Raw genomic sequence first — 14,975 nt, forward strand, 5'->3', positions numbered from 1 at the left:
GGTCCCCACCCTCCCCGCCCGAGGCAGGTGCAGCTCCCCGCCCGGCCTCTACCACGGTGCGCGGGGAGGGAGCGGAGCCGGGCGCGGCGCTCCTGCCCGGAGCGCCTCCTCTCCGGCCCGCTTCCCTTTCCCCTGCCCGCCCCACCCCGGCGTGTGACCGTGGGACGCGCCGAGCCCGGAACCCGGCGGCGGCGGCGCGGAAGATGGATGCGGCGGAGGCCGGCGCGGGCGGCAGGGCGGGCAGCAGCGCCGACAGCCTGGCCGAGGAGGAGGAGGACGAGGACGAGGCGGGTCCCGGCAGCGGCCGGTCCAGCCGTACCTCGTCGCTGGTGAGCGGACTGCTCACCGAGCTGTACAGCGCCGCCGAGGCGGCCGCCTCCTCGGGCAGCGCCCGCTCCCGCGCCCTCCGGGAGCTGCAGCAGCGGCCGAGCCAGGTCAATTACCTGCGGCTGAAAGGTACAGCCCGCCCCGCGCCTGCCGCCGCCCCGCCGGGGCCGGGAGCTGCCCCTGCCGCTTCGCTTTTCCTCTGTGCTTGCAAGGGAGCCCTGCCCGAAGATGCCCTCCGTGCCTGCGCGCACGTGTCTATGCGTGTATATGTGTCTATGCGTGTATATGTGCCCATTTCCAGGCTTTCTGCGTGGCCGTGGCTCCCAGAAGCTTCCACGTGCTGTTAGCTGAGAGCTCCTTTAGACTAGGTTCTCCTGTGCTGATCGCCCCTCTTTTGTTTTGGTTCCCTAGGAGCCAAATTAGGCTCGTCAGCTGCTAGTTTCTGTGACAGACTGCCTAAGCTTTTGTGTTTCTGCGAGTTGGGCGCTTTTCCTTGCTTACAATAATGAATAAATGTCCAGTTCTTCTTTCTTTCTTTTTCTTTCTTTTTCTTTTTATTTTCTGAATCTAGAAGAAATGCTACACATACAGTACAGTATCGTAAGAGTTTTTCTCAGAGCCTTTGAGTTCTACTGGACATACACTAAACTGGACAACTGTAAAGCTTACTTGGAGGTTGGCATGTCTTCAAAAAAAAAAAGAAAAAAAAAAGAAGTGTAATGAAAAATGTAAATGCTGGAGTAAATCAGAATCTAAATGAAATTTAAATGAATTTTTTCAAAGAATTCTCATGATAGGTAGCCTCAACAGTGCATGTTTGTGAAAGACTAAATGTGCAACTCCATGTTGATCTAATGAACAGGAAAAGAGAACAAAGGCCTCTTGTCTCCTGATGTTTAATCACTTTTACTTTTGATAAGGAAAAAACCAAAGAGGTGACTAAATATGCCTGCTTTTCAGAGCTGTACAAACAGCTATCTGCTTCCGTGTTTGGCTTCTTAATGAGATGACACGCCTTCTGATGTTACTAGGATGTAGCTCAAGTTCTTCTGTGTGTCCTTTGGTAACCTGGGACTCAACAGGAAATTTTCTTTTTCAGAAATACATTTTCTGGTGCTTCAACTCATTAGTTTTGCTACCAGGTTATTGGTTTTTTACAAGCACAGCTAAGTGGCATGAGTGGGAAAGAGTAAAACTTACCAGACAACTCCAGTGGTGACTGTATAAATTACAAATGCAACTTTTTTCCTTTTTTTTTTTTTTTTTTTTGGGGGGGGGTGGGATTTGTTTTGTTTGGGGTTTTTTGTTTGTTTGTTTGGGTTTTTTGTTGTTGGTTTTTTTTGTTGGGTTTTTTTTTGTTTTCAAATCCATAGATCTAGTTTTAAATTACCTTGCCTGGTACAGGTGGTTGAAAATTGCATCTGAGCAGCAGGTGCTGAAACAGGGCTATAAAATACAGTATTGTTTTTTCAGTGGCTCCCCTGACACTGCAGTCATACTTTTAACTAGCCCATGGTTGATGGTCATTTCAGCCCTATTTGTCCTTTTCTTTAAGCTCTCCAGAATTATTGGAAAGGTTTTGCCACACGAGCTGAGCTGTTTACCATCCCACTGATAGTAGCTTTTCCTGGATGCATATGTATTTTTCTCATTAGATCAGGTTACCGAAGAATGGATTTTTTAAAATTTTCTTTCCAGCTTCAGGGGACATTGGTTGCACTGAAAGTGGTAGTTTGAAAAGTTAGCTGCAGGGAGCAGGCAGCTGTGTAGATGCTGCTGGTGGCAAGCTGTACCAGGCTATTACAGGGAGGAGCCGAAGAGCCCAGCATGTGATAGGCAAGACCTAGGATTTCACTGGTGGGGGAGCCTCTGAGAATAGAGCAGAGGACTCAGAAAAATGAATGGACTTCAGGCATCTCTCCAGCAACTCCCTTTGCTGGTCCTGAAACTCACCTCATGGGAGGACAACAGGAATATTAGCTGAGATATTTTGATGAACAGAAAGGGTCTGGTGGCACTATAACTGGCCAGTGGAGATATCTGAGGCCATGACAGAAGTCATCTAGTTGCATTTTAGTGGAAAGAATTTCCCACTTAGAGCTTCTTCTGGAGTTGCATTTGTAGCTTTGCAGGCAGCTTCTTGAACATGTTCCCTTGTCTGTTACAAATTTGTATCTTGTCCAGGCAGCTTCTGGAAGATACTATATTAAAAATGTACCCCGTAGTTGCACTATTATCAATATATTCTGTCTATGTCTGTCACATTCCTCAGAGTTTATAACAGCATAATTGTTAAGATTCATACTCTGTGCAATAAATTCAAGTGCTTTTGTTTAAAAGAAAATTAAAGACCTTGGCTCAGATTCTGAGAGTGTTTATAACTGGGAATTACCCCAGTCAATAGAACTTGTCATTTACAGAGACCTTGTATTTGTAAATGACTGTGGGGCAAGTGCCTTTGCGTGTCAACTACAATAAGCTGTTTGTGAATCTTTTTGGCAAGTACTGAAGTTGTTTTCTCTGCTTGTTGGCAGATGTTGATGAATTAACAACTATAAAACGAGAACTGAATTACAGAATTGCTGTTCAATCAGCAAAGTTGCTCCGTCTTCTGAAGCAGAAAGACAGGCTTGTACAAAAAGTCCAGAGGAACTGCGACATTGTCACAGCTTGTTTACAGGCAGTTTCCCAGAAACGCTGTAAGTACTTTCTGTGCACTTGTGTAAATAGTTTATTTCATTAATGTGGGCAGTGTTTCATCTAAGCCCTCAATTTAAAGTCAAGAGGCCAGGCTATGCTATTCCTTAGTTATGATTGACTCTTAATGATGTCAGTAGCACCTGGAAACAGGCAAACTTCATCTAGCTCAGCTGGGTAAGCTGCTGTAGCCTCAGCTGTTAATTCTGTGTAACTCCTTTTACCAAGTTGATCCAAGGTGAAGAATATTGGTAAAAACAAACCTACTTCCCTCAAAGCCCTTTATTAAATCAGTGTTTTGGGGCTTTCCGAGAGACTGTGTGGGAAAAAGAAGTAATGTTGTTCTTTAATTGTTTAGTCTTTTTTTTTTCTGCACAGTAAAACCTTTTATTTGACTTGGCAAAGTTGTTGTCTTAAGATAGACTGAAGTGCTTTTTGGTAGTTCTTCTAAAGTAAAACTGCATGTAATGTCACATGTCAGAATAAATAGAAATTATGCCTTTGGAAAGGATGTGTGAAAATAACCTAACGTTCCATCTTATTTTTTTCATTAACATGCAGCAGAAATGTTCAGGTACAGTAAATAAAGCATGGTCTTTTCATAGAAATGTCTGTAGGAGCTTTGAGGTGCATGTAAAGACTTCAATAAAATAATTTTACTGTAGTGGCATGTGCTAATGTTGTCAAGGTAAGAGCTTGTGTATTAATGTGAAACTTATTTTTTAAGCATTTAAAAATGTTCTTTTGTTTTACTTAAACCTGACATGAAGGTTCTTGGCTATCATCTACTGTGTAGGCATATTTCTTCTCAAAAATTTCCTTTTTTAATGTCAGCTTGATAAGCAAGGCCTCCATGCCACTAATATGGAAGCATATACTATAGTCTCCTTTTAAATGAGACTACCTGAATTTTCTACATATTTAGAGGATTTGACTGTAAATTCTGATTGCTTTTTTCCCCACATAGTGGAATTTCTGTGTAGAGGTAGAACTGTAGTTTTCAATTAACGTTAAGTTCACATTCAGCTGTTTGAATGCTACCTTTAAGCAATCTATACAGACCAATTGCAAACAAATACTATTTAATGAAAAGATGGAAATTTTTCTGGAAATTCTGACCCTTTTTGATTACTGCTTGTCAAACCAACTCCTAGTGGAAATTTCAGTTAGTTCAGAAATTACAGGCTGATAAATTTGATCTCTTATTTTCTGACATAATTTTTATGATGCTCTACTCTGTTTCTACAGAGAGAATTAAAAAAACCTGGTACTGTTTAAAAAACTCTATGCTCAAAACTGTGTTCAGCTTCTCAAAGTTCAGAATGTGTGAGTTTTGCAGTTTGAGACCTGTGCTGGCTCCTGGTCCCTGCTGCATGCACAGAAGAGGCCTGGCCCCCTGGCAGCCTTGGCAGCCCACATCTGACTTGCCTGTGCTTCAGGGCCGCTGATAGCCAGCACAGCACCTGCAGCACTTGAACCCCAGAGTGGGTAGAGTAAATGTGGAGGAACTCTTGCCAGGGACAATTTAATAACTTACTGTATTTCTCATTATGCTGCCAACCTTTGTCCTTAGCAGGTGATGCTTGTTTTGCATACAAAAAGGTATTACCATAGAAAATAAAATTCACTGCAGAATGAAATTCATTTTGGTTGGGCACATGAATGTTCATGCTCTATTAAAGGAATGATAGATTGTTCTGTAGAGTATATGATAAAATCAGTACACTGTGCTGTACTTGATATATGAATGAAGAGTTACATTTTAATAATGCTTTTTTTACCCAAATTTAAATAAAATTCTCCAATGAAGAAAATTAGTAAGAAGGAAATCGCAATGTTGGCCTCATGGCAGAAATGACACTTGTTTCTCAAATTCTTGTGATTTTGACTTATTTGGGGTAAGAAAAGATATATGTTTGTCCAGAAGCACTATGAAATATTTCAAGTCCACATTAGAAACAAGCAGAGGGCTTTATGCACTTAATTATATCATTTGAGAAAAGCAGAATTCAGTAAAAAACAATGAGGTTTTTCAGCTGTCATTTAAAGAGTACATGAAAGACATCTCTTGTATTTTATATAGTGACAGCTTGCTTTCATTACTAAATATATTTTGACTGATCAAATTGCAAACCAGAAATTCCTTGAATCACAAATCGTGATTGGTTTTAATTAAAACAAACCCAAAAGTCAACCAACCAAACCCAAACCAAAATAATGTATTATCTATAATTTATTTAGAAGTTAAAGGATCCAGCTTAACTGTAAGTCAGTCTGGCTAGAAGCAAGCAGGAATGCTTAAATCTGATTCAATATAAAATAAGCTGAAATTATAGAAACAGAAAGTTCATTAATATACTCTTGTATTTTTAATGGAGAAATAATTTTAGTAGAAAACTTCCCAACTATATAAATAATTTTTTGATAATAGCTGTGTCGCTATGTACCTGTAATAACATTAAATGGGCCTCATGCTGTGTTCAGAAAGATCCTTAATATTCTTTCTTGTAATACTTGTTTAGAAACTATGATTGAAGTATTACTCTTCTGTTATTTGAGCATTGCTTCTGTATAGAATTTGCTAAGATAATAATAAGTATTTACTTTCTAGTTTTTCTTTTTCTGGTTTGATTTAATGCAGAGCCAGTAGAGGGAGACACAGAATATTTTATTTTGTGCAGAACTGGAGGTGTATCTCTGGTTTGGATAAGGATGATAAGCCATCAACCTTCCTTAAACATGAAGGGAAGTGCTTTACAAATGGATGAAAAGGTAGCAAAAAAATGTTACTCGCAGAGGAAATACTATTTTCCTTATGTGAAATATATGGAAAACAGTGACAAATAGCTTTTTATATATAAAAAGCTATATAACTGAGATCATTAATTCCCACATGGTTGTCAAAGTTATTCAGGAGCTCCTGACTAAATGGACTGAATGTTTTGGAATCCAACTACAGTAATTCAGAGGGTTATACCTCAGAGTGTTAATTGGACAGAAAGGTAGCATAAACTGGCATAATCCGGGCACAGATTTATTGTTTGCATGTGCCCTGAGCATGAATAGTTTCCTTATAGAAGGCTGGGCTGTGAAGTCTACTCAATTTCTGAGAATGAGTTACTGTCTCTGTAGCATCAACTTTTCTCACAGGGTGTGGAACTCAGAGGAAACTGGGAAAGCTTTGCCTGATGTTATTTGCATGAGCTGATTAGGGGAGAACTGAGCAAGATCCCATTACCATGCGTACCTGGAGAAGTGCAACTTAGACATGCAAAAGTCATACACCTAGATTAAATTTCTGGTCTTTGTCTCCTCGTTCCCTTCTTTCAGTCCTACTGCAGCTCTGTGTCCCGTCCCATCTTATTTTTTTCCCTGCCAAATGCTTTATTTTTTTCTTACATGACCCAGTCTTTAAATACTGGATTTCTCAGCTCTGTTCCATTTTCCCCATCCCTGCATCTTGTCTATCTTGCAGTGTCTACCCAGATTACTCCTTGTCCTTGAATTTTCTTCACATTATCCCTTGGTCCCCTCCAGATGTTCTTCCTTGTCTTTTTCCTGCATACACTAATTTTCTCCTTGCTCATTTTCTCCATCCCTCCTCTTCCCTCAACATGGTTACAAAACTAAGCCAGAAATTCACAGTTTTTAGTTCATAGGATAAAGGTTTGGTTAAAGGTGTAAGAACAACTTTAACATAATATAATGTGGACATGAGTAATACTGATTTGCTTGAACTTGCACTTGATAAGGTTCATGGAAGAGACGAAAATTTTTCATAATTAAAACAATCAGCCACTGAAATATTCTCCCCAGGAAAGTGGTGGATTCCTCAATGTTGGATGCTTTTAAGATTTGGCTGGACAGGATATTGGGTCATCTTGTCTAGATCATGCTTTTGTTGAGAAAAATTGATGATCCTTGAGGTCCCTTCCAACCTGGTATTCTGTGATTTGGTGATTGATTTAATTCTGGGTCAGATGTCTTGCAACATGGGGCAAGTACTTCTGTACATATGTAATAATTAATGCATACCAAATTTTGCCTGTGGCTCATCTGTCTCTTCCCAGTCACTTCCCTGTAGTTTGATGTACTGCTGCAGTTGTATAAATATGCTTTAACCTAGAACACCCCAATTGCTCTGGTTTAATTTTTTTATTTCTTTATGAAGACTTGAGTTATTCAGTAAATATCACTGCTTATGGCAGTTTAGTGGAGAGGGGCTGGGCACTGGTTAGCAAGGATTTTCTGATCCGTTCTGTCTCCTGTGCTGGTTTGCCAAGAGGATGGTAATGGAGCAGTGAGAAAAGGAGAGAACCTGTATCTAGTGATGCTGGAGCTTGGCTCAGTGGGGATGGTAGCTGTGTGCTTGGTCTGTCAGCTGCACTGGGCAGCAGTTCTTTTGATCTGGATGGTGAATTCACCTGCTGGTCCCTTGGGATGGGCATGCACAAGGCAAAATGGCTATAGATCTAAGTTTGATCTTAACTGACTTGCTCACTGTTAGCCAGAATTATTAATAAATTGTGTAATTTTTGAAAATATTACCGAAGAGGCATTCAAAAGAGCCGCCTATAGTGATGAATATAATATTAAATGCCATTTGTCTAACAAACTCCATTCAGCTTCAGCCAGCAAAGATTCTGGAAAATCTGAAAGCTTATTCAATTGCAATTGGAGTCTGGGCTGAGAAGGATTACTTTTCTTGTAACAGGCTTGGAGGAGAAGGATTACAAACCTTCTGCAGCCTTCATTACTGTGCATCAGGGCATTAAGAAATGTTTCAATAAGTAGATTTGGCATATTTAGTATTTGCTAATATAAATTAGATTGTGTATTTTGAGTATCTGTTAGGTAGACTAGGAGAGAGCTTGAGTCTTGTCATAGTAACAGCTGTGTGGAACGCAGACTGACAATCACTAACAGAATAATCCCAAGGAGTTTTTAGGCAATGAGTTCCATGGTTACTTTCTCTTGATGAGAATATCATCTTGGAACTGGTCTTTGAGCAGCACAGCTGGGATGCTGGGACTTGGGGAGTACTTTAACAGAGCAGCACATCAGTAAAGTTCTGGTATAGCACTGTATCCCATCCCTCTCATAGGATATTCTTCTAGAGAACTATCAGTGTAGTACCCAGATTTAAAGTATAATTGTGCTGCTGATGGGATGTGAACACAGAGTATGATCTTGCAAATAATGAATTTTAATGTCTTTTCTCATTTGATGAGCAGTAGCATTGGTAAACCCTATGGGGAGAGACCACCCCACGGCACTGTCTCCAGCCACCTCTTCTGGATGATCTGTGCTCACCCCAGAATGCTGACTGGCGTGTGAGTCAACAGAAGCCCTTGTCAGACTAATTAAATATACTTAAACTGACTGCCATATTCTCTTGCTGTAAAAACAAAGCTGTAATATAAATTCTAAATTGACAAACTGTGCAGTTTCCTTACAAACCTGGCAAATTGTGTAATTGTGCAGATTTGATACCTCTCAGAGGCCACTTTGAGGCTAAATTCAGTTTCTTAAGTCCTATGGTGAAGTAAAGTTTCTTTACTTTTCTGGTGTTGAAAATATAATATTTTTCTTTCTTTTTTTCCTTGAAAGAAAGAGGCTGGATTTGCTGTCTAATTTGGTCATATATCAGCTGAGAAGTTCTTGTGGTCTGTGTCACTGCAGAATATGAGATTCAAAAGGTGGCAAGAACTAAGTGCTTGGAGTGTTACAGAACATGGAATCCTCACTTTTGAGGGAAATTCTGCTTTAAGGATGCAGTAACTAAAATATCTTGTTCCAGCATGAAATAAAACACCCACTCACAAGAGTCAATTGCTTATGAAGCAAAATTCTGAAAGTTTGCATTTCAACTAAAATGCTTTGTTCAGATGCCTTTTTCATTTCATATTACGTAATGAGCTATTTTCAAGTAAGATTATAAGATGTTTAATCCTAAAAGGAGTCAAAATCATGCTTTTAGCATTTGGAAATCTATTTTTGTCAAAGATGACATTTTGCTGTGAAGGACTTTGCTTTTCGCAAAGTGATATTTTACGTCAGAACTTTCCATTAAAGTGATTTCAACCAACTGTATTACAGAGATCCTCCTGGGAACATTTAGCAAGCCATCTCTGCAGCTCGCTCCCTGGCTGCTCAGCACTGGGATTGCCAGGCTGGTTAGGGAGCTGAGGAACCCACATGCATTCCTAAGCCATATGTTTTCCTTCTGAGTCTGTTGTGTAATGTTATATGAATCCTTACTTTTCTGTGTCACATACTTTCCTAACTGCTTTGTCCCTAACTCTCACCACTGAAGTGTCTTATCTGTACTAAAAGAACCTCCCAGCTTCCTCAGAACAAATGCCATCTCATAATTGGCTAAAATTTCACCAATTCTTGAAAATGGCTTTTATCATGGGCTCCTTCAGCTATATTCTTCAGGATTTAACTAAGCAGACTCTCTTGGTGGCTGCTTTGACTAGTATCATGAGACAGAGATTGCCTTTGTTAAAAGCCATGTGATTCTGTTTCAAGTGACTCTGGGCCGTGCTCAGTATCAGCACAGGGGATAAGACTACACCTGACTGGCACTTTTTTCTTTCAAGTGTCATTCTACTGCTACGGTTATTAGGGAATTGGCTGCATTCAGAGCTGGCATCTCTGCTGCTGGTAAATTCCTGGAGACAGTGTGGAGCCTGCTGACTAAGAGATCATGATGCCCTTGAGGAAGGTGCTGCCTTCTGGCTCACTGCTGCCAGTCATTTTCCAGTTCAGTCAGCTGCTGTGTCTGGAGATGTGAGATTTTCCTTAGAAAGGGAGATGCCAGGGGTTCAGGGCTCGGTGGAAGCTGAGCAAAATGAGCAGCTGACCTCAGTCTCTGAGAAGAGAGAGCCTTCAGTTGCCTGTTCACTTCTGCCTGTTGAGCATCAAACTTGGCCCCAAATGTGCTTCACACAGAAACAGGTGGCTGCTCTGAGACATTCCCTTCACCCACAGCAGTGTGGTGAGACCTGGGAGACCCTGCTCAACCTGTGGTGTCCCACTTCTGTATAAGCTGTGGGCCCTGAGAAATGAATAGCAATGCTCCTGCAGCCTGCCATCTCACCCCACTTGGGATGCTTGCCCTGGGAAATGGCAGACACCTGGGGTGAAGGTGTAGTGGGGCTAAGTTGGCCTGTCTGAAGTGTTTTGTGTAGGTGTGTCCTATAGTTGGCCTCAGCCTCTAAAAAGAAAGGTACACCCTTGCAAAGGCCACCTGAGGTGGTGAGAGAATCAGCCACTGATTATCTAACGACAAATAGTTCTCATTCTTTCCTCCCTCCCTTTCTCCCTAATAAATAATTCAGCAGCATTTCTTAATGGTATAGAAACTTGATGGGATAGTAGCAGCTGGATGTGATTACAACATTAAAAAATATTTTCAGAATAAATATTTCACTGTTTATCATGGAGCTGAACAGTAAATTCAGTAAATCATTCTGTAAGCAATAATCTGGCTGCTTAATCTAGGCCCAGTTTGCAACAGAAAATGCAGATTGTTCAGTATAGGGATGTACAGATCACAGAGGAACGATCGAATTCTTGTCCTGCAGCATTTGGTGTAGGATGTTATAACTATCCTTTGTCAATGTGCTAGCAGCTGTGACAACAATGAAATTGGTTGAGTTAGTGGTACACTGGAGGTTGTGTTTATTTTGGGTATGCATACAACTTGAAGGCTGACTGCTTATCTGCTTCTCCATATTTTTCTGTATAACAGTAATCCTGTTGCTGTTGCAAAATCACAGCTAACCTCACAGGATTAGCTTTGTAATACATGTAGAATTTTGACTCCACTGAATTGCCCTTTTTCTAACAGCTGTGCCATGAGAAGTTGATGTATTAGAGAGTGCTTGTTATATAAAATACTCCCTTGGTATTAGAAATAGGGATTAATGCAATAGATTGTGTGTGGAGCTTTTTGGATTACTTATCAAGCAATACGTGTAGTATTTCTATACTAATTTGTCTGCAAAAGGTGGTTCTCAAACCAGTGATCTCTTATTTCTCTGGTACTGCAGTGACTTCAGAAGGTGGGATTTAATTAGCTCAAATTGAGGAGGCACTCTGGAGGAAGGATGCTGCTGTTTGGAGACAATGAAGTTAGAACAGCCTGTTCACTGTCTACAGGCCCTGTCAGTCAGTCATGAGAGTAGAAATAACTGGCAGGCACTGCTCTTCCCTCTGCTTTTTTGCAGCTATTCAGATGGATACCTGTGACATTCACTTTCTCTGGATAGAGAGACATAATTCTGTCTCTAAGGAGAAGCACAGAGAAAAGAAGAGAAAACAATCTTTATCTCTGCTCTTTTGTTTTCCCCATGTGCAATTTGGTATGGAGATTGTTTACCTGAAGTGATTGCTTGAATGGATTCTGGTGAAGGTTGTTTGGATTCGTGGACCAATTGAATCCAGCTGTGTCAGACTCTCGAGCAGAGAGAATCACAAGTTCATTTAATAGTTAGGTAAGTAAGAAGTAAGTATGTAGAATAGTATAGTATCTCTTTAAATAGTATATTAATGTAATACGGTATAGTTTTAATAAAGCTATCCTTCAGCCTTCTGATCTGGAGCCAGACATCATAATTTGTTCCCAACGTCCAGGGTTTGCCACATTTTTGCTATAGATATCTGATCAACAGTAAAGCTTTGTTAATCTTAATAGTTCCCTGAAAAACTGGAAAAGTTTTATTAAGTCACCCAGGGATTATTGTGATCAAATGAGATGAAGTGCCAATTTCCACATAGGTTCAGGAAGAGTGTGAAACAGCTCATCCTGCTGCAGCCCAGAAGCTGCATGTCTGCCCTGGGGCAGGGGAAGTGTTGGCCATGGGGGCAGGAGTGTGGTGCAGGGCCCAGCTGAGCAAAGGGCTCAGCCTGCGTGTCTGTGTGCTCAAGTGTTTGTGTGCTTTGCTGCAAGGCATTATCAGCATCCACGCCATAACCTAGGAGCTCATTGCACTAACTGGCAATTTTCAAGGAAGCTGGCTCCACAACCAGTGGTGCCAAAGGCCACATGGGAAGCAGTGATGTGTGAGAAATGCACCTGAGTACATTTCTACTTCACAAATCTTTACAGTTCTGAACTGATGGTAGATCTGCTCCAGTACCTGCAGGTAGTGAGAGCCACACCATCTGTGGCAAATGTTGGACAATCAAGATATAAGGCTTTGTGTGTATAAGCTCACAACAGGTGTGGCTGTGTGAGCTGCATAACTGTAATATATCATTTCAGTCTTTAATCTTTTTCTGGCAAGTTTTTGGATGTGGAAGCAACCTGAGAGGAAAAAGTTCTTTTAGATTGTATGCATAGTCTTTCACACTCGTGTAGCTGAGTACTGCTTTTCTTTTATTCTGCTGGGGTTCTGTATAAGAAACAATGACAATGCTATTCTTTTTCCTACTGAAATGCTCTTTTCTAAAAAAAAAAAAAAACAAAACAACAAAACAAAAACCAAAAAAACCAAGCCCAAACATTGTGTACTTATAGGAGGGTTAATGGAACTTCAGTGAAAATACCCAACAGAGTCTATTGCCTTTAAGTAACACAGATGCATTTTATCTCCAAGTGGTACACGCTAAACATTCTTTGGTCACATTAGTCTTTGAAGAAAACCTTTCCTGGATACTGAAGATCAAATGGAGGATAACAGCTGCTTGGGATAATTAGTGATAGGAATAGACTGATTTATGGAGCATCAGGCAGTACCAGCAGCTATGTTTCTGCAGCTTTGGGATAGCTTGGTGTTTAAAAACAAGATGCTAGAAGAGTGGGTTGTGGAGCTTAGTCTGTTTGGATCAATAGTTCTGCTTATAATTCTGCACTGGAGCAGCTCTGAAGGAAGAGTTAAATGTGAATCTCAGATTTTTAAAATGTTTTTCTCCTTGAAGCTGTTAATAACCTGAATCTGATTTACTGAGTAGTAAAGGAGTGTTCCTCACATACCCATGAAATTTGCCAGAGCAATCAAGTCTGAGTTCCATCTCTACATTAGATCATCTTACTTCCAAGCCTATCCTTTATCTTTTTCTTAGTAAAATTTGGAACCTTCTTGCAATGTTCTGTCAGCAGTGAAACAGCTTCTAAATTTTGTTCCCTATAAATTATTGGCAACAGGTAACTTCCTAAAATCACAGAACCTGGTTCTGACCAACATGTTTTCCTTGCCATCCATGCAATACATATGGCCAAATACAGACTATGAACAGTTTTTGGTTCTTGGGCTGGATTAGGCATCATTAATAGATAACATTTCATTTTTGTGTGTGTGTTTGTGTGGTTTTCATAGTTTGTTTGGGGTTTGGGTTTTTTCCCAACATGTTATTGCTAATTTCCAGTCTTATCCAATGCTCATGGGCAGAAATAGCTATTGGACCTTAGATCCTGAAGGAAAAATAATTATACAGTGAAACTAAAGGAAGTCAGAGTGAGGAGGTAATCAATGTACAGATAATTTTTTTAAAAGTACATTAATCTGAAGAGGTAAATATTACTGATCTTTATAGTAATATCTAGAGATATCTAGAAGTCAGGTACCTATTGAGCTGGACAAACAAGATATCACTGGACAAATATATGGTATGAGGCTCTTTGCAAAACAAACTTAAAGAAACAAGGCTACTTGAAGGCTGGCAGAAGAAGCACATGTTTAAAGAAATTATGTGAGTTGTTCTGAACTATGCAGTAGTAAATAAATAGTCAGAGCTTTGCTGTTAGCCAAAAAACTCATCCTTGTGTGCTGGTGAACATGCTAAAAATCAATTTTAATGCCTCTAGGCTTCAGTACTAAATGAGCCTTTGATTAATCCTAAACACATCCAATTCAATGAACTTGCCCTGTAAGAGTAAGTTATGACCTGAAGTTTTATCATTTAGCTGTTGAGTCTAAAATATTTGAGTAGTAATGTTTTTGGAACTGATAACTATTTTCTCTTCTTCATCTCACAAATTTAATGAAAAAACTCTGTGTCAAACTTGTATAAATGGATAATGTGTGTATTTTTTTCAGAAAGTGTAGGTGGTGGTTTGAGGTTCTTTTGCTTTGTTAGCTGCTTCTGTTTCCAACACTTGGGGAGTGTGCTCTGTGAAGCTACGGCCCACTTGGGAGATGAAAATAATTAGGTGGTTTGGAGGACTTGGGGTTGCAGTAACTTCATATACATGCAAAACTTTATGGAACTAGTGGCATCTACAAATGGGAACCAAGGCATCCACAATCAAAAAACTGGAGTGTTGGTGCAGGCCTTGTTACTGACTGATCAAGGTTTGTGGTTCCAAGAGCTCTACAGTGCTTATATGAGCTTCTCCAGGAGTCACCACCATTCCCACCCCCAACTCCAGAAAGGGTCATGTTTCTGTTCCTGTGGAGACCATGTGTACTGAGAGAGAGGATCTGTGCTGGAAGCTGGACTCTTATCCTTGGGCAGTGCAGGACAGACTGGCTCTTTGCTACATGAAAGCCTTCCGTGGGCTGAACCTGTCTTTGCTGCATGTCCTCAGCATTACTGCAAAGAAGTATGAGTCACTGTATAAAAACTTATATGTATAAATGTGGTCCATTTCCATAATAATTCCTGGCCAAAGCAAAGAGATTTTGCCATTAATAATTTTTTTTAACTTTGGCAGTTAATTTTTAATCTAAAATTCTTCCAAGTGTTCTATTTGTGGATAAATCTAGGCTTTGGGGATATAGGATAATTTTGCTTTTTTCTTTATGCTAGGCAGATAAAAATCCTGCTTTTTCTGAAATAGCAGTTCAGATCAATGAAGCTGGTGATTCACACTGTAAAATTCAATTTATATGGTAGGTGCTAAGCAAATAATCAGATTCTAATAAAGGAAGAGAAGTTCAGTTTTAGATCTGGGACCTGCTATGACCTCCATTTTTCTGCAATATTATCTAAAGCATAAC

The 14,975-nt window shown here is 40.3% G+C and overlaps 1 protein-coding gene across 2 annotated transcripts in view; it reads left to right on the forward strand.

The window, feature by feature from the left end:
- The first annotated feature begins 203 nt into the window (after positions 1 to 203).
- The window catches only part of TBC1D30 (TBC1 domain family member 30), a 51,244-nt gene continuing 36,472 nt past the window's right edge, over positions 204 to 14,975 (forward strand). For both annotated transcript variants that reach the window (XM_077783502.1, XM_077783503.1), the window contains exons 1-2: positions 204 to 456; positions 2,862 to 3,026. In XM_077783502.1, the coding sequence (XP_077639628.1) occupies positions 204 to 456; positions 2,862 to 3,026 (418 nt within the window). The remainder of the gene's footprint in view (positions 457 to 2,861; positions 3,027 to 14,975) is intronic.

Source organism: Lonchura striata, chromosome 5 (genome assembly GCF_046129695.1).
Source record: "Lonchura striata isolate bLonStr1 chromosome 5, bLonStr1.mat, whole genome shotgun sequence".
Taxonomy (NCBI): Eukaryota; Metazoa; Chordata; class Aves; order Passeriformes; family Estrildidae; genus Lonchura; species Lonchura striata.